General features: G+C 38.0%; 1 protein-coding gene across 1 annotated transcript in view; it reads left to right on the top strand.

The window, feature by feature from the left end:
* LOC150084558 (potassium voltage-gated channel protein eag-like) overlaps positions 1 to 26187 on the top strand; it is a 470795-nt gene that overhangs the window by 309009 nt on the left and 135599 nt on the right. The window contains exon 4 of the mRNA XM_090376286.1: positions 5844 to 5968. Coding sequence (XP_090232412.1) covers positions 5844 to 5968 — 125 coding nt within the window. The remainder of the gene's footprint in view (positions 1 to 5843; positions 5969 to 26187) is intronic.

The following is a 26187-nucleotide window of genomic DNA, read 5'->3' as shown; positions in this document are numbered from 1 at the left end:
TAGTAAATTATATGTTAATATATAGTGGAGTACAAAAAACCGAAAGAGCTACTAAAGTGTAGGGCTTTCATTTCATAAATCATTGAAATAATATAAAACAATATAACTTAGAATCAGAAAGATTATTGCGTGTTTGGAAAAGAAAATATTAAACGTAATGAGTGTATATGGCCCAGAAGAGGGGAACCTAAAGAAGAAATTGATAAATTTATGAACAATTACAAAATGTAATATGATTGATAATTAGAGTGAACTAGTAATAAATAACAGCAAGAGATCAATATGCCCGAATAGGAAATAAAAATAATACCAGGAAACTGTCAGGGTTCAACGAACAAATAATGAACCAAAACAGACATAATTACAACTTTTTAATTTTTTGTACATAAAAAAATAACATAAAAAACATGGGTATATAATAGAGGAATAAATAATACGAATTCCTATCTCGTTTTTTGAAAATAATGTGAATAAAAAGTAGCCATATAGTTTGAAAGATTTTTGCGCATGTGGTGTACTCATATTGCAGTAACCAACTCTTTTAATTGTTCCCTTCTTTGGAACTGTTGCATAAAGTACATATATTCGGTGAAAGAAGGCTATATCTGTTTGTTCAACATTTCCTCTAAATCATTTTCGGATGATTTCACTACCTCCAAGCTTATAGTATTTTGAATTGCATTCAAATTTTTCTGCCATTTCCTCTTTCAAAAGCTTAATTTAACATTTTAGCATTCTTATTCCCTGTTTTATATGCTAAAGAACCGGTGTTACTGGTAACGGTAAACCTTCCGATATGGTTCCTATATTTTATTGTAAGGAAGTATTGTAGCCGAGTGATCAGGAGCAGGAGCGGGAGTGCAGTAGCACACGCTCTTTGAGTAGACCGGGGGTTCAATGTCAGACCGGGGGTTCAGCAGTCAGGGGTTCAAGCCCCTGCCTGCTGAATACGGTCGATCTGCCAACCCGCAATGGACCAGCGTGGCAGATTATGGTCCATTTTCCTCAGAATGAATAGTTGAGGAGGCTGCCATCCTGCAGTGGGTTGATAATGGCTGCACTTTACCTTTTTTTTATCCGAAACACAGAAGACAAACAACCATGTAATAATGCAGATGTACAAAAGAAAACTCATGTTCTCAGATGGGAGATTTTATGCAAAACACTACTTTGAAAATTGAATTGAATTTTTTGATAATCACTGAGTGTATTCCTGTGACAATACTTTATCCTATGTGTACATAAACGGTTGCATATTCACTGTAAACTACATAAAAATAATATATTCTATGTGTGTTTTTGTTTGTTGTAGAGTTTTAGGCACATCAGCAACTGAGGTCTTGTTGCACCGCATTTATTGTCAATAAATTGTGTGCGTTCTGTGGTTGATTTGTTTGTTGGGAAAAAATCCTGAGTTTCTGGATGGAAAAACCATGTTACCCTCGGCTAAGATCGACTATACTTAAGCTATTGTGAAAAAGGCCCATAAAAATTCTCCGCGTCATCGACGGGATTCGAACTCGTGTCTTTTCCACCCGATGTAGAGAAGACCCAATTCAACCAACTGACTCATACCCACGAGGGCAGTATATTCTCTACTGTTTTTTTATTATTATACTGTATATTAGTTTTATAATATATTATATACTAAAAAAAATAATAATAATATACAAGCTGCATAACGTACTCAACATAAGCGCGAAGATCCCCTCCTGCCCAGACGGAAGAAACGATAGGAAGATAGTCGAAGAAGGCATTTCATAGCAGACACAACAATGATCTTCATCAAGACTGCATAGATAAGACAGCTTTCAAAGCATGGTTTACAAGCGTAATCCGCTTCCCCAAAACCGAAGGAGTCATGCTCTCCATACAAGACCAGGTAATCAACACCAGGAACTACAGGAAATACATCGCCAAGGACCCCGAAGTGACAAAAGACATGTGTTGGCAACGCCACCTGACTCCAGAAACAATCCAGCGCATCGTCGTGGGATGCAGGGTGATCAAAAAGACGGAGCCTGGGTGATCACTCGATCCTCATAGACACAACCAGGATAATAAATCAAAGAAAATGTACCATATTACAAGTACGCCGTATCAGGACCACTATACTGGGACCGCGCCATAATAACTGACAGGGCAATCCCGCACAACAGACCAGACATGACCCTCATCGAGAAGCAGGAAAACGTTAGCTATCATCGACATAATGGTACGCAACACCAGCAATCTCCAAAAAAAAAAATATATATATATTTTACTTTGCTGTAAATATTATTAGCGTTTGCTTAGCAGATTTAATCTCTCTAGGAGACTTCATCTCTTTAATGTTCGTCGTTTCAGTGTTCCTGTTTAGAGTACTTAATTTTAATCTAGCAAATTTAGTTGACTTCTAATCATTAGTTTTTGCTTTCGTCCAAATAGCAGTTTTGCGCTGTTTTGTTATGGTTTGTGTGCGAATGTCTCAAATAACAAACACGTTTTCTTTGGAATTCATTTCATTCCGCGGTTTTACAAATGCAGTCTTCTTAATGCCTGTTTCTAATTATCAAGGATGTTTGTCTCGGTCCTCCAAAGAATTCCTATAAAATAAAAATAAATAAAAAACGTTTGGTTGGTTGGCGCTGTTTGTAAGAATACTCATCAAACAAATGTCTCCGTTTCTTGTCGCAGCACTGAGAAAATTTAATTCATAGTGTAATTGGTCGCTAATTATTTTCTTTTAATCTTTTAAGGCGAAATGCTGCTTCGTAATTCCACCTAAGCAAATTGGTAATTAAGAGAAAACACGCATTACTTCATTATTAAAATAAAACCTTATCCATTCATAAGTCTCTGCTCCTTTGTCTAGAGATGATTTCAAAAACTTATGTGGAGGAGAGCGGCGATATTCGGTTTTAGCATATGTCTGTAACACACATTTGTGTTTGATAATTAAAATGTTCTTCACAATGTATTTTATTTATGAACTAAATTAGATGGAATATTTTAATTATCAAAATGCGGTAAGATTTAAATACCTACTGAAGATATTTGGCATTATAAGGCATATTATTCAAATGTTTAAACAAATTACAAGAAAAATTCTGAACACAGAAATGTGCATACACATGTATACACATTTCTGTGGAATAAACTATTCACCTAAAAAAAAAAAAAGTATGAGAAATTTTGAAATAATTATCGGTTCAATAATTTATATAATAAGAATATTTAGAAAAGGTCAATATGTATATCAGAATATTTCTTGAATAATGGTGGCAAAAAATCATTTAAGAATGTCGTACGTAACATTTGAATGCATGCTAGTGTTCTCTTCAGAAATGGGGGGGGGGGGAGAAAAGAAAAGAAAGAATGCCGTACATAATACTGTTCATATGGGAAAAGCATTAACTTCCGAAAAGTCACGTTTACAGGGTATTACCGTCTATAGGGGTACCAAAGATACCAACGTTTCTATATTTTCGCAGACTCAGGTTTAAAGCTGTTTATTTACTAATTATTAATTATTATTTTTTTGCAATACTTTACTTCCTCTTTTGTTATAAAACCCAAATATGAAAGGTATTAGAACCTGCAGTACTTAGTACCAAGCATAGATTGAAGGTTGGGAAGACGGAAGAAGATATTTGTTGACATCTGACTTCAATTTCTACAGATTGTAATTTTCTGGAAATACATATGAAGGAGTGTTGTTCCAGAAAGCTGATTTTAAGGGATAAATGAGGGAAAAAATAAAAGTTGGTTCTGTGAGTTTGAAGTTGGACAGTAGATGAATATTAACTGGTTGTGGCACCTGTTCGAACTGGCTTGGAAAAGAGGAGAGGGAGGAATTCAGAACAATGCCCGTGGAAATATCTATAGAAAAGGCATGCAGAAGAAACAGAACGTCTGTGAGAGAGGGCGTGGCGAGACTTTGTAAGAGACAGGTCAGGTCATTAACTTGACGGCTCTCTTTTGAATGAAATCTAGAAACCTGAGAGAAAGGTTTGGGTGCCACCACCCCAGATGTAGGAACGATAATCATTGGCTATTATCATAGTGTTTATAATCAATGTTCTCCCACACCGTGTGAAAAAATCCCGAATTGGAATCCTGTCAACGACACGAAGAACGGTTATCGGCTTTTTTCACACTATGGTCATTTTAGTCGATCTAGTTAGGTGTTGAATGGCTTGACCTGCTTCAAAACAAAACTTTCAGAAACTCGAAAATTAATAAAAACAGAAAAACCGACCTTAAATACAGACAATTTACAGACACGATAGTGGCAGCGCATAGCCTTAATTTCTTTAGAGATTAACACACACGCAGTACATCACTGATAAGATTGTAGCTTATTTTAATTTTTTCGAAGTTTCAGAACCTGTTGTTGTAATTGCAAAGTTTAAGTAAATTTTATTAAATATTAAATAATAAATCTATTATTAAATAAATAAAGTAAATAACAATATAATTTTGTTATTATTTCTTTTATTAAATTTTGTTTCTTTTTCACCATTGTGCAAAAAAAAAATGTTTGTTTGTTTTTTTGTAGTGGCCCCTCTTTCTTTAAATAGATCACTGGAAAAAAAATCACACCTTTTAATATGCAAGTCTTTAATTTAACTGTAGTAATCAAGCTGTTCTTAAGTTGCGTTGGGTATTTTTGTTGACCAACTGTTGCAACGATATCGTGAAATATTTGTGTTTAAAAAAATAAAATAAAAATAAATATATATATATAGATTTTTATTTATTTATTTTTTTACGATACCGTTGCATTCAGTTTCATAGCGGCTCCGATTTATTTTATAAATCAACGAAATGTATTCACATAAGCAGACCTCGACAAATTTGTGCATGATTTAGTTGCCACTACTCAAAGCTAGTCAACAACTGATAAACATGGGTATTTTCAAAATGCCACCTTCCCAAAGTAGCTGATATCAATCAAATTCACGGTACGATGTTGATCCATCTGTTGAAAATTAAACGCTTTTAATTTTTTACGTGATTTTATCTGTATGTTAAATTAATTATAAATGATATGCTAACTATTAGTGAAACAACGAAAGTCGAAAAAGGACAAGAGTTGTTAAGTTGCCGAGTCAGTCCCCAAGTTAATCGTATTTAGTCCCCAAGTTAGTCCTTAAGATAATTATGTATTTATTAATTACTGTATTTATTTTTCTCTGCTCGATTAAAAATTAAAGTTTGCTGTATCGATGTCGAATAAGAAACTAATTGCGAAGTGCTCACCAGGTAATTAATTTTCGTTCTATCCTAAAAAGCCGGATATGATTGATGGAACTATTATTCTTCGTCTCGTTCTTTCAACTAAGAAGATTCGTTCCTGTAGAATAATGCTGTCATTAAAATAATTTAGTGACACTAGTTTAGCGGCTTCAGCAAGAGTCCATCGTACTGTACCTTTGTGGAAATTTGCGCCAATCCTTGCATGACCCGTAAGATAGTAGTCGCAAATGAGCACCAGGTTCTGTTAGTACCCATGTTTATCGAGTGCTTTGCATAAGGATTACTCTTCCACGGAAACCTCTCAATATAAATGACAGTGTTTGTAACGCAGTTATAATGGCCTGATCAGCATGTTACATATTCTCATTTCCCAGTATCATTTTTCATGCCAGTTATTATAAATCGAATGTAATGCTTTTCTAATTAATCGATCTAAGTACCGTTTAAACTTAAGTTATGCGCGCACCCTTATTATTAATTTGCTTAATATAAAACCACAAGGACAAATTGAATATACTGTATTGAATTTTATATATATATGAGAGGAACAAAATGGTATTTAGTTAATATTTTACTTAACAGAAATTTTACGTATATTTCAGGTTTGAGCAAGTTTGCCAGGTTGGCCCGCTCCGTGACAAGGAGCCGGTCGGTTTTGGTACAGCAGTTCTCCTCACATCTCACGACTGTGAAGTCCGATAGCACAAAACAGTCTCAGATTGCTCATGTAAGTACCAACCATTTCTTTCTACTTGTCTTATGAGTAACCAGTTTCTATCTGATTGCACTGTAAGCCCCATGGTAGCAGCTGATTAAGTTCTTACACTCGTCGTCGTTAGCACTGATTTAAAGTGATCAGATTTTCCGGGATGAAAACTGGACAAATCGAATTGTGACCGTGGATAAATCGCACTCTAAAGAACAAAAAATGGGAAATTTCCGGTACCAAGCTATGAAAGCGAGAGAATTGTACTTTTTATTACCTTGGCTTTTCTCTGGGACTTTACTACGCGGAAGACTGGCGATGGATTCCGCGATACCTCGTATACAGTGACAGCAGTCGGATCAGTAATTTAGAATTGACAGCGATATCCTCAAGGATTTCACAACGTCGTCAACATTGATCTATAAATGGTTGGGGTATTAGAATGTTTTTTGTAAAGTTTTCTCGTCATTTAGTTTCGATCAACTCGATCATTTTTCCTATAAATATTTTCGGAGAGTGCAGTATTTTTGATCTGTTATTAGAATTAGTTATTTTCCACTTATGTAATTTTCCTAAGAAATTAGATTGCCAAAACTGATAACTCAGAGGATTCAAAGTTAAAAAAAAAAAAAAAAAAAACTGTCTTTGTTTCCATACATTGAGAAGTCAGATTACAACGCATACGACATAGTTAGAAAGAGCAAGGTAAATAGATAAATAATCATTATTATTTATCTATTGATTATTATTGATGCTGACTGTGTCTGTTGGGCCTCCGTAGCCGAGTGGTCAGGACAGCACGCTTTTTGAGTAGACTGGGGTTCAAGCCCCTGACTGCTACATACGGTCGATCTGTCAACCCGCACTGGACCAGCGTGGCAGATTATGGTTCATTCCCTCAACATAAATCGCCGAGGAGGCTTCTGTCCTGCATGGATGAAAATGACTGCAGTTTCCCGTGTCTGCCGTGATGGCAGACAAAATCAGCATCATTACACAAAAGAATATACTGTGTAAAGAATAAGGTATATGTTAATTTTAAAAAAAATTAACATAAAACGTAGGGCAACCTTAAAAAACAATAAAAACGTATAAAAAAAAATATATATATATATATATAAATAAATATAAGTAAATTTATAACGTACAAATGAGAATCACAAGAGGATGAGTTCACTGGCCAGAATCAGTCACCAAACCATGTGTGGAATTCAGTATTATCTGAAGCATATCATTTTAGGAAGCTCCTGTATCGTTTTGTGTTTGGGTAATGAATATAGCTTCTCTGTGTATTATTTATTTATTTATGGTTATTTAATTAAAATGTTCCATTATTCTCACGTGCTTGTACACTAGGTTATAAAATAGAATCATAACTGTTTCATTTAACGAGAATAATTTGACTTATTTTAGTTTTCGGCGCAAAAACATATAAGATTTTCGGATATGTAAAATTTATGATTACCCGTGTGAATATCCCTTATCTAGATCTGGTACCTTGTTGTACCACATCTAGATAAGGAGTAAATAAGCCAGCAACACGAAGCCACTAAAGAATAAATAAGCGAGCAGCTCTTTCGGATTTTAATTATTCAGGTTTTGTGGCAAGTAGTATTAGTGGCTGCAGTAAAAGCAGGTGCCCTATGCCAACAGAATAATTAAAACCCGAAAGAATTTGCTGGCTTATTTACTCTTTACTCTCACTAAGTAAGCAGGGAGCTTGTTTGAATATTTAAACAGAGATCATTTATTCTCTTCGTGTTCTATTTTAGTGGCAGTGACACAGAATATTTAAATGCGAAATTAAGACCTCTGGTATGTACTGTAATTCATTTTCATTCGATCTTTCTTCTTATTGCTGTCAGACCCTTTTCGTCAAGTTATTTGGATACGGTAGAGCGGGAACTTTGTAGATCAGTAGGAAAGACTACCATTTAACGATGCAAAATTTACTAAAGCAATAATCAACCGTGAATTAACGTTTTCCTTTTAAAGACTGCTTAACAGAACTTCCTTGTCTGCCTTCCGGTTATCTCTGCCCTTCCTCATGTGCTGAAATCTATTGTCTGCCAGCTCTAAACTACTCTCATGAAGCCTTCCGTTTGATTAGGATTCTGTTGATGTCGATGCCAAAAAGGATTTTGTCTATGTCGATCCACAGGTGGTATCAGCTTACATCTTTTATTTTTTTAAATAAATCCATAGAAATCCAAGGGTTTTACACTTGGATTACAAGGGCATTTGTTTGCAACTCGGCATGAAGACCTTCAAAGTAAGCCCCTCATTCTGATTTTTGCAGTTGATTGCTTGTTTTCTTTCTACCGTTTCACCGCTAATGATCGCAGATGGTACTCTAACTTTTCAGTCATCACAGCTTACACAGTGGCTAACCCGCTGTTCTTTCTTAACGTGCAGAATGAGCAGGTTAGGTATTGGTTATAACGGCCCCAAGCGTCCGCTTATAACCGTAAGTATTACCTCTGTAAAGGGTGCGTGTGTGCGCGCGGGCCAATTTACATGATCATCATCAGCCGTTTTCAATCCACTGCACAATGAAGGCCTCTCCAGCAGCCTTCCAGTTCCTTCTGTTTTGTGCAATGGCCATCAATTTACTACCCACGAACTCGTGAATTTCATCTGTCCATCTCCGTTGTTGTCGTCTCCTGGGTTTTCTTTTAGCTCATCTTGGGTACCATTCTGTTATTGTCTTAGTCCATCTGTCATCATTTCTTCGAGCTATGTGTCCTGCCCAAGTCCACTTTAGATTTGATAAAAATGTCCTTTACTTGAGTTTGCTGCCTAATCCATGTGTTTCTCTTCTTATCTAACAGTCTGATTCCCAATATAATTCGTTCCATTTTTCGCTGTGTAGTTTTTAGCTTCTCTTCCATTCTTTTGGTGAGTGCCCAAGTTTCACTTACATAAGTCATGGTGGGGAGTATACATCGGTTCATTATTTTACGTTTCGGACAAATTGGGATATTGCTCCTCAGTATGTGACTATATTTCCTGAATGCTATCCATCCGAAATTAATCCTTCTCTTGACTTCCAGCCATTTATCATTATTCCAGCTAATGACTTGTCCCAAATAAGTAAATGAATCCACCTTTTCAATTACTGCTCCTTCGATGATTATATCCCTTTCTGTGGCATACTTGTTCATCGTTACTTTTGTTTTAGCCATATTCATCTTCAGTCCGAAATCCTTACTAACTCTGCATAACTAATTAAGATTTTCCTCTAATTCTTTGGGATCATGGCTTATGATCAAAATGCCATCTGCAAATCGTAAATGGTTTAGATACTCTCCATTCACATTGACTCCTTTCTGCGATCAGTCTGTTCTTCTGAAAGCTTCCTGAAAGGCAGCCGTAAACTACTTCGGAGATATTGTATCTCCTTGTCGAACTCCTTTCTCAATTTTAAATTTGCTACTGTCTTTGTCTAGTCTAATAAAGGAGGTAGCGTTCTCATATATTTTCTTCAAAATCATAATATATGGGGTAGCTATGCCTTGTCTTTCCAGTGCCCGAACATTGCCTTATGATGTATGGAGTCAAATGCCTTTTCATAATCCACAAATGCCAGAGATAATGGTGCTTTCTATTCATTTGGTTTATCCATTAGCTGTGATATTACGTGAAGGTGATGCATAGTTGAGAATCCTGTACTGAAGCGAGCTTGCTCTTTCGGTTGATTTTCATCGTCTTTTTTCTAATCTGTTAGTAATGACCCTTGTCAACAACTTGTAGATGTGGAACAACAAGCTAATTTGTCTGTAATTTCCAATTTCTGATTTATCTCCTTTCTTATGCAGCAAAATTATGATTGCATTATTCCACTCCTTAGGCCTTCCAATTTTAACAACTGTACAATGGCTTCATCGTCACCGGGACTTTTTGATTCTTGATTTTTTTCAATGCATGTTCTACCTCATCAGGAAGGATATCGGGTATATCGTATGTGTTGCTAATTTGTGCTCCGTCTTCCTTACTGCTGGAAACGTTCCCTCCTACTTATATAATTATTTATAGTAGTATTCTGCTATTTGAATTATGCCTTCTCTGCTATTTATAAGTATACCATCACTATTCTAGAGATTCAGTATCATTTGTATTTCTGTATTTCTGCTCATGGCTGCTCATTTAAGTCCTTTGTTTTCCCTTAATGCTTGTTCTACTTTTCTTGTGTTAAATCTTATGACCTATCTGAATCTCTTTCTAATGGCTTTGCATAACTCAGTGTACTCAATTTTGTCGTTGTCAGTGTTTATCTTGGTCTTCATATGTCGTCTTCAGTTCATCACGACAAGTGTTTCTTGACAATTTTTTCTTCTTTGGGTTTCTTTTTACCTATAGGTTTCTCGAGCTTTATCACTTTCAAAAAGTTGTTGTATTCCTCGTCGATATCTTGGTCCTGCAATGTCTGCAGAAGCTCAAAACTTGTTCTTAAGTTCCAGTACATTCTGATTTTTGTCCTCTTCTGTTATCTCAAAGACCATATTATTTACTTGAGTCAGTTTTTTCTTTTCATTTCTTACATCTATATCAAGTGTGCATTTTATCATTCTGTGATCAATTCCAACATTTACCTTGTTCGGGATGGTAACATCGTTCATAATATACACCAATGAGGCTACACATTATGACAAGCGAGTCGTGACCTGAAAATAGAAGCAACTGCAGGTGAACTACAGCGCGTGCGCGGGTGGGACACTTTAAAAAACACCTGATACTGAGCTCCGTTAATCAGTGTTGCTCTTGTTCTTCAGATGGGAAAGGCAGCGGACTTAAGCGAGTTTGACAAAGGCCAAATTGTAATGGCCAGACGACAGGGTCAGAGCATATCCGAAACGGCATGGCTGGTGGGATGCTCACGATCAGCCGTAATTAGTACCTACCGAAAGTGATCCGAGGAGGGGAAACCCACGAACCGCCGGCGAGGTGTTGCACGACCACCGCTCATCGATGCTCGAGGTGGCACGTGGCAACAGAAGGGCGACTTTGGCGCAACTCGCCGGTAATTGAAATCCTGGTGACGGTAGTAATGTGTCGCAACACACAGTACATCGAACCCTGCTGAAAATGGGGCTGCGTAGCCGCAGGCCGCTCCGAGTGCCCATGCTAACCACGTTCCACCGGCGACAGCGCCTTCAATGGGCACGCGAGCATCGAAACTGGACCTTGAGTGATTGGAACGAGGTCGTCTGGTCCGATGAATCACGTTTCCTGTTGCACCATGTGGACGGCCGGGTACGTGTACTTCGTTTACCTGGCGAAATGATGGCGCCTGGATGCACCGTTGGACGAAAACACGCCGGTGGCGGCGGTGGTGTCATGCTTTGGGCGATTGTTGTTGTTATTTGGTTTTTAGGAGCATTAGCAACTAAGGCCATATTGTTCCGGGGATATGCGGTGGTCATTCCCTGACCTTTCCGCATCCTCCGTATTTGGCGGTCACGGGCTCGAACCCCGGTCTAATCAAGAAGCGTGTGCTACGCACTGCCGCTCCTGCCCACCTGGCTACGGAGGCGCCGCTTTTGGGCAATGTTCTGCTGCGATACCCTGGGTACATTCATCCAAGTGCCGGGCACCTGACGTCTATCCTCTACCAGATGTTAACCAACTGACGATGACATGAAGCGGTTTGCCCCTGTACACCACATGAGCGATCTGCTCTGCACTCCCTTCGTGGTGCCTTTACTCCTGTTCCCTGGCGGGGGGTATTGGGTATGTTGAGGGTCTAACGGCTCCTGGAATTTCTCCCATCTCCGCGTACGTTCTCTGTGTCGGGTGACAGTGCCCTGTCAATGCCAGATGTCAATGGGGCATCGAGAAGGTGTTCTTGAGTGGATTTTAGGGAGGCAGGCCAACCGGACTTCTCTTAAATCTTCTAAAATAGAAAGATATTGGATCCATCAGCGTTTTAGACTGTGTGTGATAACACAGTGAGCCGATCGGGCTAGCCGGGTGGGTAAAGTGCCTGCCTAGCAACCCAAAGGTCGCGGGTTGGAATCCTGCCTCGGATTTGGATCAAAGTACTGCAAAAACCTTGGGAGGTGCATTATGGTCACAGAAGCCGATGCGCCAACAACTACCAAAATAAAACAAAACAAAAAAACACGCAGAATGCCTGTTCCACCTCTAAGCCCCATTCAAATGTTATGCAGGCTAAAAAAACAGCAAATAACATGGGGCCTGCGTGCCGCATGTTATTTTTGTCTGACATTACTGTAGACACAGTGTCAAAAGACTAAGTATTCTTCTATAGTTTTATTCTTCTATACCCTGGCACATATCCCTTGAAGTTATTTAAGTTTGTTTCTCTAGCTTTATCTTCCCGCTCATTTGGAACGTTGTCACCCTCAGATAAAGGCGTGTCTCTATTACCGTTCTGTCCCTTAAGTGTTCAGAGAACTGTCAGTTCTCTGAACCCTTAAGGTATCCTCAGTGATACTAGCAAAAATCCTTGCACCCTCTTTATTCAAATGAATATCGTCTCTTCTTCTAACTACATGTACGGGCCACGGTGACAAAAAATTTCCCTGTAAAGCCTTAGCACATTCCCTCAAGTCTAGAATTAATCCACAAGGCTTTCAGCATATAATCCCCCTTCCTATCGTGTTTGGGCAGAATTGCAGACACATACCCATTCTGACCTAACTCGCAGTGATTTTTCAGCATGGTCCTATATTTATCCAATAAATCGTCAGGTCTATTTGTTTAATATTGTTAGTCCTCACATGAATAATGCTCTCCTTGCTCCCCCGCTTAAAATCTGGCAGTCAGCAAACGCACTCTAGTTCTGGTCCGCCTGTCTTTATTACAAAAAATGTTATCCGTTTCCCTGACAATAGAATCCCCCAGTACAACAACCTCTCCACTTGACTATTCTGAATAGTTATGGGAACCGGCTCGGTGATACATCACCGATTCGGTTCCCACAGCTATTTTTACTTTGTGGTTCACGGGAAACTTTACTAGTTACTTAATTCTTTACTAGTTTCCATTTACATTTGTTTCTAGGACAATTATCTGTTTCTTCAGTAGCTCAAATTCTTCTAGTAATGTACTAATTTATACTCTGGCACGACCACCAGGTCAGAGGAGTTTAGAGTAAATGATGAATACGATCGTTAATCGTATTTATCAGTCACGGGATTGATCCACTTAAAGAGCGTGTGCTACTGCACTCGCGCTCCTGACCACTCGGCTACGTTTTAATCTGATATCAGTAGATTCCTTACATCGGGTGCAAAGAAAAGAATCGTCAGTTGAGCTTGGTTTGTCTACTCTACTCTATTGACCTTAGAATACATGCCACAGGCTATACAAGCGACAAACTCATGACTCGGACTGGAAATGTCCGCAAGCATTTCCGCTCGAGTCATGATGTCTTTGAACGATATATTGAAAGTGGATCTTATACCAATCATTATTTATGTAAAATTTCGACTTAAGAAAGATTCAAATTTTAAATTTACCAGTTATTACAGAATTTGAATTAACAAAGTATTGCAGAAGTTAAACTTCTACCAAAACTTTAATTTAACTTAACAGAAATACTGGAAAGAATTTAACTTAACAGAAATACTTTAGAAAACTTAAGAATTTAACTTGCAAAATATTGTATAAATTAATGTCACAAAATTACTGAATTAAGATTTAAAAATTGGAGAAATTAAATTTGAATAAATTTTAAACATTTTTTTTTTTTCTGCTCTCTTCTGCTGCCTACAGTAGCATATGGCGAGAATAAACATAACTGAATCCAGTGAAGCTGGATTCAGTTATGTTTATTATCGCCTAGACAAAGTCGAATTTTGAGCAACAATTTTGAGCTTTGTGTTGCAGCTAAGATTTATAGAAACATATATCATGCAATCGATGAAATAGAGATGAAATATAACTGTACGTTGTCTGTGAAAGATTACCTTCAACTGAAGAGATTAGCTTCGGTTAGATCTGTGGCACTATGCTTGACAAATTTTTTATGGGGGGAAGTTAATTTCTCTGCTCACCAAAGCAGCTATAGTTTGTAATTACCTGATCAGATAGTTCATGATCACTGCATCAGAAAGTCTTGTTCGCGTTTCTTTGACAAGAAAGAAGAGCTGATCTTATCTGCCTCCATGACCTTTTATAGAAGACGAGACTATAGTTGTCCTAACTCAATAAGCCACTTTCCTTCTGTTTACAAATATGCCAGTTGTTATCTGTACAAAGATATCAATTGTTTCTTATTGGCAGACCTATAGATTGTATTCGTGGCTGGAGAAGTTAATAATATCTAGTGAGCTTTTCATTTGGTAAGCAGGTTAGTCAGCCTTTGTGGTGGGTGGGTAAAGTTTTTTTCCTTTCAGAAACTAGGGTTTTTCCATCTCTCTCTCTCTCTCTCTCAAGCATATAAATCAACCGTAGGATACAATGGACATTCTGCAGCCCCTTTTTCATAATCACGATCACCAAATCTGAACAAAAGTGATAACATTCTTACAGGATATGCCAATAAAAATGCTGCTTAAGGTCAAATTCAGTCTGTTGAAGAACACAAGGGTTCCTGTTACATTCAGCACGTTACTCACATTATTTTGAAGCTAATGGGAAAGTTTCTGTCCCAACAAAAGTTAGCTTCATGTGGATGCATAAAAGGATAGGCATACTAAATTATCCTTAGTTCTGAAATTTACCGTGTAAATAGCTGTCATCCTTCTTTCACAGACACAAAAATATCAGAATTTGCCAATTTACACTACCTTTTTCCGGTCAATGATCGTATTATATTAAATAATTTGAGTCTTTCCGAGTCGCCCTATTATGCCGGAATGCAATAAAAAAAATCTTATAGTTGTCTATAAAAGAAGTTGAGAATTCGTGATTTTTTTATTCTTCAAAGGATTCTATTTCTTTTTTTTTTTTTTGGCTAAGCATGTTTTGCTACAATTGTTAAGACTACAAAGTAAATCTTAAATATTTGGTTTTCTCAAGTAACCCCGGCAATTTTGTACAGCACGCACAAACATAATATTTGGATGAACGTTTCTAAAAAATATAAAACTACCCAGCCGGAATGACCTTAATCGTACATAATTTGTTCCAAACTTATTTTTTCATTACCGTCTTCAGTCACGAAGAAACGTTTTTTTAAAAATATAATCCATTCCTGGAAGTTGAATATTATCTGAAATCTCTGGCTGTGATCTGATGCATTTATACCAAGTCCTTGTAAGGCTTCATTTTAGGTAAATGTGAAGCAACACGAAATATATTTCGTGCTTGAAATGGAGTAATGATCGCTTTAAATCAACAAGCATCTAGTTTCCTATCTGTTCCGTGTAAATTTTTCCATTAATGTGATATTTAACTTTCTCTTTAACACAAGCAAGAATTAAGTCCGCTCTGTCTGCGTTGCCAATCGGTTCACAAAATCTGCCTATCAGATTAAATATAGAAATGTAAGTATTTCACATGGAAATATTCGTGTTGATCACCAGACAGTACGGATCGTTAAACAAAACATTGTCCATTTAGTGAGAATTTAGGTTTCTATAAGAAAGCGGATCATCATCATGTTGCAAAATCTACATAATAACGTATATTAATAATGATTTATTAAGATTTACCACAGTTGGTGGTAGCTCCAACATTCCAAGGCATTCTCTCTCTCTGTAAAAACACATTTGTAGCACTCAACCAGCAATGTTAAATTACTATTAGATTAGGTAGTTTGCGTGAATTCCCTTCCCTTCCTGTTTAAAACTAACTGCTACTTGTCCAGTAAGTTTTAAATTTATAGACTGAAGTAGGTATAAATTTCTGTTTGTTTCTGTTATTCTTTTTTATAAACTAATCCTTAAAAATCTCACAGGTGTAACATTTATTTAGAGCTTATCTTCAGTTATGAAATAATTAATAATAACGAACGGTATATTTTAAAAGGAAATGCACTTAATACGCATATATTGCCCAGGTGACAAATTCCTCAATGGCATCCTGCATTGTTGTGGTGTTGCTGCGGGACTTGGCCTTATTTTAAGTGTCCTTCCAGTTGTTGGTTGACATTTTTTCCTTTTTGCTCTTAATTTTAAGCATATTGTTTCTTGAAAGAAAAAAAAATAAACTTCTGCAGTCATTATGATTTGCATGTTGAAGTTAAAAACAGTTATTAATTATAATTTCCCCCTTCATTCCGCTCCGCAAATTCATAAGAAAGCGGACTTAAGGCAGGAATCTTTTTGGTTTGTTATGCATAGTAAAATTCGAGAAAAATTCTGCGTTTCAGTTTGCTTCTTAGAATCTGCATGGGTCTTGTTTATAAAATGCGATACCCGGGGGGGGGGGGGGTGTGGATCGCATCCCTCCTTCCTATTATATGTAAATTATAAGATAAAAAAATTTATCAAAAAAAGAAGTTATCGTTAAAAATTATTCAAAATATTTCACACATGACTAAACACTCGTTGCATCTTTCTTTTAATCGCATAAAACATGCTTGAAATTTCTCCAAAGTTATCCCTTTGAAATGGTGAGTTACATTCTTTTTTTTCTTGTTTTGTATGTTATAAAATTGTTTCCCTTCCATCTTCATTTTTAACATCGGAAAGAGAAAGGAACCAGCAGGCCAAAATTCATAAATGGGAGCCTGATCTCAATGCCCTTTTTATGAAGGAAATTTGCAAATAATTAATACGGAATACGAAGTTGTGTATTCGTGCAATAAAAACCAGTTCATGTTTTCATGAAAATTTGGTCTGATTTAAAGGATTCCATGAGTCAGATATAGTTCATGAAAACAAGAACTGATTTTGGTGTTCCGCGTTTAATTGTTCGAAGATAATCTAATTGTATATGAAAATTTTAAGATCGACACAATCAAGAGAGATTTGTATACTGTCAGTAGCAATCTTTTGCAGAAGCTTGAGATAAATAATTCTCCTTGCTACCAGAGGTTTCATTTTGAAATAGTGACAAATGCGGTTGTAGAACTTCCTGTGATAAAACATCGACCTCCTAGAGGTGAGGTACCAGATGAACCTCCTTTTTTCTATTTCCAGCTGATATCTGTGTACTAATTCCATATCTGCGAGGAAAACTCCGGTATGGGAAGGATTAAAGCTTTGTAGAGAACAGCGAAACTTGGTTCGTGAAATGGATGTTTCATTTGTTGAATCCTATCAGTTTAGAGGCCAGGCCGATAATATTCGAGACATGTTTTTTGAAGCTGCAATTGCTTTGAAGGTAATTCCGAGTTCCTTAGTTTGGGAGACTTTTTAATGAGATATTTTCTGATTTTATAATTATGGCTTATGCAGTGCTTCCTTAGTAGACTGGACGTGACCAAGCTACATTTAGCGTAGTTCACTTCCAACCAATTGTTCCCTGCCCAGGTGACAAATTCCTCAATGGCAATCTGCATTGTTGTGGCACCGCGGGACTTCACCTTATTTTAAGTGTTCCTTCCAGATGTTGGTTGACACTTACAGCCTTTTTGCTCTTAAATTTAATCTCTCATGTAGGAGAATTCTACCGCCCGTGTACATTTTTACTGTTTATGCAGGGATTATAGAATGTGGAAAGGTTTAGCTCCGATGCCCATCATGCCCTCCATATAGATGGGAGGAGGAAGACACTGTTGGGAGCAGCAGCAGCAGCATCTGCAGTAACTCTGACCTGCCTTGTGAGAAGTTTAATTTCTAGATCCAAATCACACATTTCAAGAACTTTCACTGAATATACGAATCAACTTCGATAGAACATGCGGGATTAAGGAATTTAGGTGCTGTGATCTTCATCACTTTCGGGCCCGTAACATTAAAATGTGGCGTTGAAAGCACAAGGTGTACGAAGACAAGTCTGTAAAAAATCTTTTTGTGTCTTTGTATCTTCTTTAATCTCACAAGAACCAGAGGAGAAGACTAAGCCCAACAGAGTTCGCTCTCTCGTAGATTGTTGATTGACTAATGTCATTTTGGTGATTTTAAAAAAGGCAGCAATTTCTTTCATAGGGTGCGAAAGCAATGGAGGCACATTCCACACGTATGAAGGAGGACGATATGTAAGTGGTTTTTAAGCCATATAAGCCAGTTCGAAGCTTCATCGATTTTTTCTATACTGGCGCCAGATGGCATTTTTTTAATATATAGTATGTGCCACTGACCTCAATATATAGAAAATAGCAAGTCCAGTCTAACAAGCAAGCAAGTTTTCGTTATATTTCAGAAAGAGAACGGCATTAAAGAGCCTAGAACTGCTAGGAATCTAGTGAATGAAAGAGATCATAGTATTGACGTGTACAGCAACGCCTCTTCCTGTGTCAAATGTTGGGGGAAATAAGGAGGATATTTGGAAAAACCATTGGGACAGAGTCTGAATTGAAGATTTTAGCAATGCAAATTAGTAACTCATTTGATTTATCCGATGTCTAGCTTTTGTAGTATATTTTGTAGTAGGTGTATATGAAAATCACAAACACAAGATAGAATCCATAGTACTTATTACCGTGCATGGGCTGAAGGTTGAGAAGATAAAAGAAGATACTTGTTAACATTAGACTGGAATTTCTGTAGATTGTAATTTTAAGTAAATACGTATGAACGAAGGTTGTTCCAGAAAACGGAAGTTGAATGAATAAATGAGGAAGAAGAAAAGTTGGTTCTGTGAGTTTGAAGTTGGACAGTAAAAGTATGTTGACTGATTGCGACACGTGTTCGGACTGAGTTTGGAAGAGGGAGCGGAATTATAGAAGCTAGTTCAGAAGAACAGTGCCCATGCGAGTATCGATAGAAAAGGCATGCAGCAGAACCAGAACGTCTGTGAGACAGAGTGGACAGACTCTGTTAGAGATGAGTCATTAATTAACCTAACTGCCCTCTTCAGAGGAATCTAGAAGCCTGAGAGAGGTTTTGGGGGCACCGCCCCAGATGTGGGAACAATATTCCATGGTAGGGCGGATTTGCGATTTGTACAGAGTTCAAATCGCAAATCTGCCCACCCATGGAATATTGACAGCTCATTGGAAAAATTAAAATAAAATAAAGCCGAGAGCAAAAGAAAAAATCCAGTTTTTTAGATGCAGAATAAGCAATATTTGTAATGTTCTTATGCCAAGAGAGATTAGAAGTCAGGGTAATCCCAAATAGAGATATATGATCTTGCCTAGAAATCAGAGTGTCATCGAATATAGGAACAGAAAAATTCATTTTGCGAGATATAAGACCAAGACTGGGTTTTAGAAGGATTGAAATCAACTAAGTTATCTTTGCCTCACTGGAGAATTACCTGGGAATATCCACTTCCATTTAAGAAATTGGTAGTGGATATTCCAGAAGTTGAAGCTATTTGGGCAGGGCAAGATTTCTTAAACTGGAAGGTGGAATACAATGTGCTATCATCAGCAAAACTGTGGATAAAATTTACGTTGAATGGAAGAAAGTCACTAATATACAAGAGAAAAAGAGTGGGAACAATAACTGAACCCTCCGTAACATCAGCATTAATGGAGAAGTTAGAGATTAAGTGCCATCTGTCATCACCCGCAGTGAGCAGCCAGAGAAGAAACTGGATATCCAATTTCAAAAAACATTGGCAAACCGTAAGATTGAAGCTTATTTAGAACACCTTTATACCAAACACAATCAAAAACCTTTGAAATGTCAAGTGCAAGTATTCGAGTATCACCAAACTTTTCCATTGAATTTGTCCATAGATGGGTAACATAAGCCAGAATATCACCAGTGGATCGACACTGACGGAATCCGTACTGGCGATGTTTGATCAGATGGAAGGTTTATAGATAATTTAAGGGTTGGCGGTTCAGGAGCACAGTTTTTGAGAACAAGTGGAGAAATACCATCAAGACTGGAGCTTTCTTAGCATCAAGATTGTTCAAAACCTTCTGACATCCTTTTGACGGAAGACCACAGGAGGTATTGAATAGAGTGTACTGGAAACAGTGGGAGGTGGTTTACCACGATCATCAATACACGGGTTGGAAGAAAAGCAGAACTATAGCAGGTCAGCTTTATCTTTGGCTGAAGTGGCAATAGAGCCATCTGGTTTTGACGGAGATGGAATATAGATGGGCAAAAGTTGCGACCAAAGCTTTGGAAAGAGACCAGAATTCTCGACTACTAGTTGGACAAAAAAGCAAGTTTTCTACTCTTATCCTGCTTGAAATCTAGTTTGGACTGATTAATAACTACTTTACAATTTTTTCCAGCTTTGGTGTAGGCAGAAAATGAAACTGAAGAATTAGAAACAAGCCAATTACGATATGCAACGTTCTTCTCTTGAACAGCCTTAGTACATTTATTGGAAAACCAAGGTTTAGATATACAGAAGGAGATTTTAAGGTGGAGTGTGGAATAAAGGATTTTATCCCTACAAGAATAATTTCAGCGACACGATCTGAGCAAACATTGACATCAGAAGAAGATTTGAATCAGTAATCAACCAAGTAAAAAGAAGAAAAGAAATCTTGCAGATCATCACATTTTACATTCTGGTAATGCCCAACAACACGAGGTGGAGAATGGCCACGAGAGAAAGGCTCCATTTGAGAAGAGACCATCAACAAGTTGTGATCTGACGTCTAGAGGACCACTCACCTCAACCGTATATTTAGAAGGGTTGTTTGTGATAAAAGATAGAGCGTGTTGGCTGTGTGGTTAGGATTGTCTGGTATTATGGTAGGTAAATGAACAATCTGTGTGAGGTCATTAGTAACTGCAAAAGCCTCAGCATCTCAACCAGCTGGGTCCGTGTGACTTGAAAAATCACCAAGGAAAATTACCTCACTGTTTGGAAAGTTGGACTGGAGACAGTCAAGTTTCAATGAGAGGAAGAAATAGAGTTCCAAGTGATTAGTGGAATTGGAAGAACTATAGGAGGCAACAGATGAATTTTAAAGAATTTGATAGAGATTTTAAGCCAGAGAACATACTCTCTCTGACAGGGAATATCAGAACGGACATATGCACCTTTGAAGCGAAGGGAATCATACAGCGAATAATTCGGAAAAGTGAGGCAAGCAATGTTTGATAGCGATATCAAACGATAACAGAGATTTTATCAGAAAATGTACAAAGGGTCTGGCAGACTGTAAGTGGAAATGGACATCATTGAGATTAGAACTGAGACCACGTATATTTGTGAAATGAATAAGGAAGTGTTTGAGAGGTTTAGATCTTTTCGCTGTTAAGTTTGTTCTATTAGTTTGACAATTCATGATGTATTCAGCAATAAGAAAAGGTGGCGAAGACATGCTGTATGAAGTAATGAAAATTTTCGATATAGCGTACACTTTACCAATATGCTAGCTCCTTGGCATAGCGTGGCCGCGACAATTCCTCCTCGTATACGCTATTCGGATACCCTCCAATCACTATCTGGCAGAGTAGAGGCAACCAGATTATACACTAGGTGCTCCGGAAGCTTTTAGAGAGTTGCCAATAGTCCGATGAACCGTCTAGCGGCCGACACTTTTTTGAGCTGTACTCTCGAAATGTAAGGAAGGTTGGATCTCCCCATGATGCCCATCATAACCTCATAAGACATCAATCATACTGCATGATGGATGAGAACGGGGGAGGGGGTTGCGCGTAGTCTAAAATAACAAGGTCCTAATAAATTGGTCAGTTGGTATATTACGCAGTGATATAAAATATTTTGAATTGCATTAATGTTTCTTCCATTTCCTCTGTTATTATTTTTAAAATAAACTGGAATATAAGTCTTTTAGATTCTATATGTTTTCAAGTTGAAAAATATATAAGAGTAACTGTCAGGTTAGTATTATAATTCTCAATTACAGTTTGAGAATGTACAATTGAATAGCTATTGTATAAACAGCATATAGTGGATACAGCTTGCTAATAAAGAATAAATGGTATTTTATTTTCACAAAGAATGATACCAAAGAAATGAGGTCAAAGATAATCTCTTTGCGGCTCATACAAATCTTTGGTGATCAGATTGCTAAAGTTAAGCAAGTGGGCTTTGTGGTAATCCATCTAATGTCCTTTCCTGGATAAAGCTTTATTTTTAGATTACTAGGCACGTGCCGAGTGTTGTAATAGCAGCGAAGAATACTCTTTTAGAAAGCACGTTGGCTACTTTTAGCAATAAAAAGAGTTTCTCTGTTTTCGGATAACATAGTCTGTGGACATTTATAGTTCGGCGTGCTACAAGTAGACCAGAATATCACCAGTTTACAATGGCTGCCCTTAAGGTCATATGGCAGTGGTCGAGTAGAATTACGTGATTTACACGCAGACTCGCGCACTGAGAGAGAAGATGGGCTGAACTACATATGATAGAAAATAAGACAAAATGCGCTATATCATACGAACTAGTTTCATATTTGGTATCTGTTATAAACGGTTGCACCACTTTTTTTTTTTTTTTTGCCCGATTTGGATTTTTCACCCGACTTGCTTCATTGCGGTAGCCGGTAATTCTTCACGTTACTGGCTACGAATACCTCAGTCATTTAATGGAAACTGCCACTGATACTTTTTTGTCCCATTTCGAATTCGTCTGTAACAGAATAGTGGAATTATTTTAATTATTCTATTTTTATTATTTATGAATATAGTCGTAAAACCATCTCAGCAAAACCTGCTGAGAGTTGGAGCCTATGGGATTATCCTAAATATTAAGTAAAACGATAAACGATATTGACTGTCTTCCCTGAAGATCAAATTCACCGAGGACGCTTAACACCAAGGACACATGGACACTTAATCCTCAAAAATAATTTTTGAATATATGAGTGAAGAAGCTTTCTGCTGCAGAGTTGAACGTGTGAGGTTAATTGAATGGATGGTTTGAATTTACAAATGCATCGTCTTAAGCAGAGCAGTACACCCACAATAAAACCTGTTGTCCTGTATGACTGTCTAATATGATAAATCATTGTCTTGAACTGCCCATTTCACGAAATAAAGCGAAATTTTTCCAAAAGCATCAACGGAAACTGACTTGTACTTACTAAGAGACTATAAAGGGAAAGCTCATGAGTAACTTCAAAGCAATAAAACGAGTCGCTGTTTGCAACATTCCATTCCATGCTCAATCCTAATATCATGATGTCGGGGTGGTCTGGCCTTGACCTTGTCGAACGTATCGAGCAGAGGTTCTGTTGTTATTGTTTGTTATTTGGTTTTTAGGAGCATTAGCAACTAAGGCCATATTGCTCCGGGAATATGCGGTGGTCATTCCCTGACCTTTCTGCATCCTCCGTATTTGGTGGTGACGGGCTCGAACCCCGGTCTAATCAAGAAGCGTGTGCTACGCACTGCTGCTGCTTCCCACCTGGCTACGGAGGCGCGCCCAGAGGTTCTGTATGTAGCCGTTTAGAGTCTGTACTCCGCGACATATTGGGGGCTACACCTTCATCTAAGTTACCTTATTACAAATCACACTAATCGGCAACATATTGTCTGTCCCGTCTAGCACAGTGGTTAGGATCTTTCACTTTCCACACCGTCTGGAAAAGGCTGTGGTATTTCTACACCCGTCTTGATGACGAGCTTTAATTGGCTTGTTTCACAGCCAACCGATTTAGCTGGTCTTGGGCGTTTGTTGCGTGAGTTTATTTCCGAGAAACAGTGGTTTTCATATACAAGCAAAGCAACCGAAAAATACACATAAATAAAACACACGGTATACGGACGCTTCGTGGCCTCAGTTACCATGGCACTTGACGGCGCACACCCGGCAAAGTCAACAGATAAATAAAAAGGAGGGGAAAAAAAAAAGATAAACTGCAGCCATTATCAATCCATTACAAGAAGGAAGCCTCCTCAACGATTCAAGTTGAGAGAAATTGACCATAATCTGCCACGCTGGTTCAGTGCAGATTGATCGTATTTAGTAGTCAGGGGCTTGAACGCCGGTCTACTCAAAGAGCGTGTGTTACTGTACTCTTGCCCTGACCACTCGGCTGTGGAGACCTCTTAAGTTAAGGGATATTACTAGCCAATTAGTCAAGTGGAAATAGTCATTCACACCTTGCTTTAGAATTCCTGTAATACTACAAAATACTGTAACTGTTTTTGTAGTCCCTATGGCTATAAAGAGAAATGCATTTTTTTTCTGTTTTTTTAATTTAAAGCAAAAGCTTCAAATATACAACAGCTATAAAACACTACATGAGTTGGAAAAAGCTTCGGTTGTGTGCTCGGCTAAGAGAAAACTAAGTGCATCAGTCTTATACTGTTTGCTTCGATATTGCACTTCAAGTAAAGAATACTGCTCTTAAGAAAATTGTCAGTTATTTGTAAGAGAAGTAAATAGAGAAGTAAATATTTACTTCTTCTGATAATGCGAACCATTATCAGAATTCTCAGCAGACATTGTCTTCATCAGTGGTAACTAGTCGTTATCTAAATATACACTGATGTGCAAAACTTAAGGACCAACACTATTTCTAAAGGTTGCAACCACAAAAATCTTTACTTAAGGTACTCTTTACTAATGAGAATAGATTCAATCTCAGCAGCGATTCTGGACGTCAGCTAATCTGGTGAGAGGTTGGCAACGGTATCACCCTGCAAACATCACTGAAAGGGATCGATATGGCGGTCGAGGTGTTCTCGTCTGGGGAGGCGTTATCTTGGATGGACGTATACAACTCCAGATACTGTAAGGTAGCCGGTGCACGTTACTGTACTGAGGTAATCCTTCCCCATGTGCGTCTGTTCTGAGATGCCATTGGCCCCGAGTTCGCGTTTATGGATGATAACGCCACACCCCATCGCACTGCAGCTGTTGATATGCTTTTGGGAAGTGAGGACATTGTTCGTATGGATTGGCCTGCCCGTTCTAAACCCATCACATATGGGACGCTCTGGAGAGACGCCTAGCTGCACGTCCACACCCACCAGATAATGTTCACCAGCTGAAGATGGCGCTGACAGAGAAAAGGACGACGTTACCACAAGAACTTGTAAACAACATTGTTCTAAGTTTGGACAAGCGCTGCAAAGCCTGCATCGATATTAGGGATGGCCATATCTCATACTGAGGGCTACCTCTTCCCTTTGTTCCATGTTTGGCAGTGATGCATCTGTATCATGGCAGCCAGTGTTATGTTGCCATTTTTGAATAAAGTCCCTCTGTACCGTTTTGTTTCCGTTGTTGTGTCGGTGTTGTTTCCTTCATCATTTCTGTACCTCATGAGGTTCCTTTGGTATTCTTTTCCCATATCCAGGCCACTCCTATGAGAATCTAAAGGTGAAAACCTGATTCGTCCTTAAATTTTGCACACCAGTGTAGCAACATTCTTCTTAGGGAGCAGTGTTGTTTATTTAGACTAGGTATCTTGACAGTTGATGGTGAACTGAAAAACAGTGTGAGACTTGAATTTTGCGAAAAACTTAGTTTGCTTTGAATTGCCTACACTACTGAGGCTTTTGCTAATTACCGTTCATGTTAATAACTCTACGGTGTCTGAAGTTTTTGCTTTAAATTTACTGAAGTTTTAAATTATTGGCACCTTTTGGCATGTCTCGTGCTGTTGAAATATATCATCACTAAATTATAGGGTTCTATTCTACACTGATGGTGCCCTGTTACCCATTAGTGAAAGGACAGTGATCTCAGACACGGCCATTTGGGTAATAAAATGCATTAAAAAACGTAATATGATCACCTTAAGAAAGTTAGCAGCTTGAGCTCATTCTTAAGAAACATGAGACCTGGGAGTAATTGTGCAGGCAGATATTAAGTTTTCTGAGCAGTGCAGACGGTCTGCAAGCGTAGCTGATGGTGTCTTTGACACCATGACACCATTTTCTAGCAGTGATAAGGAGGTGATTATCCCCTTGTATAAAGCAATGGTCAGGCCACACCTTGAGTACTGTATACAGGTCTGGAGACCTCATTTTAAGAAGGATGTAGAGCTGTTGGAACGAGTACAGAGAAGGGCAACAAGATTAGTGAATGGAATGAAGGGTTGCTCTTACGAAGAAAGGCTTAAGTTTTGCAGATTACAGTGTCTGGAGACTAGGCACCTGCGAGGTGATCTGATTGAGGTGTACAAAGCCTTGAATGGTTTGAGCATGCTTAATGATGATGGTATTCTTCCTCTTGCTCAGAATAATCACCTGAGAGGGCATAAATTCAAATTGAGGAAAGACAGCTGTAGGATAGATGTGGGGAAGTTTGCCTTTAGCCAGCAGGTAGTTGATTGGTGGAACAGATTTCCATCTTTTGTTGTTAGTTGATAGTTGTAAGTT

The sequence above is a fragment of the Mastigoproctus giganteus genome, chromosome 6, assembly GCF_048544385.1.
Source record: "Mastigoproctus giganteus isolate SK-2022 chromosome 6, ASM4854438v1, whole genome shotgun sequence".
In the NCBI taxonomy this organism is placed as follows: domain Eukaryota; kingdom Metazoa; phylum Arthropoda; class Arachnida; order Uropygi; family Thelyphonidae; genus Mastigoproctus; species Mastigoproctus giganteus.
The sequence above is the reverse complement of the archived record's forward strand: the minus strand, read 5'-3'. Positions and strand labels throughout refer to the sequence as shown.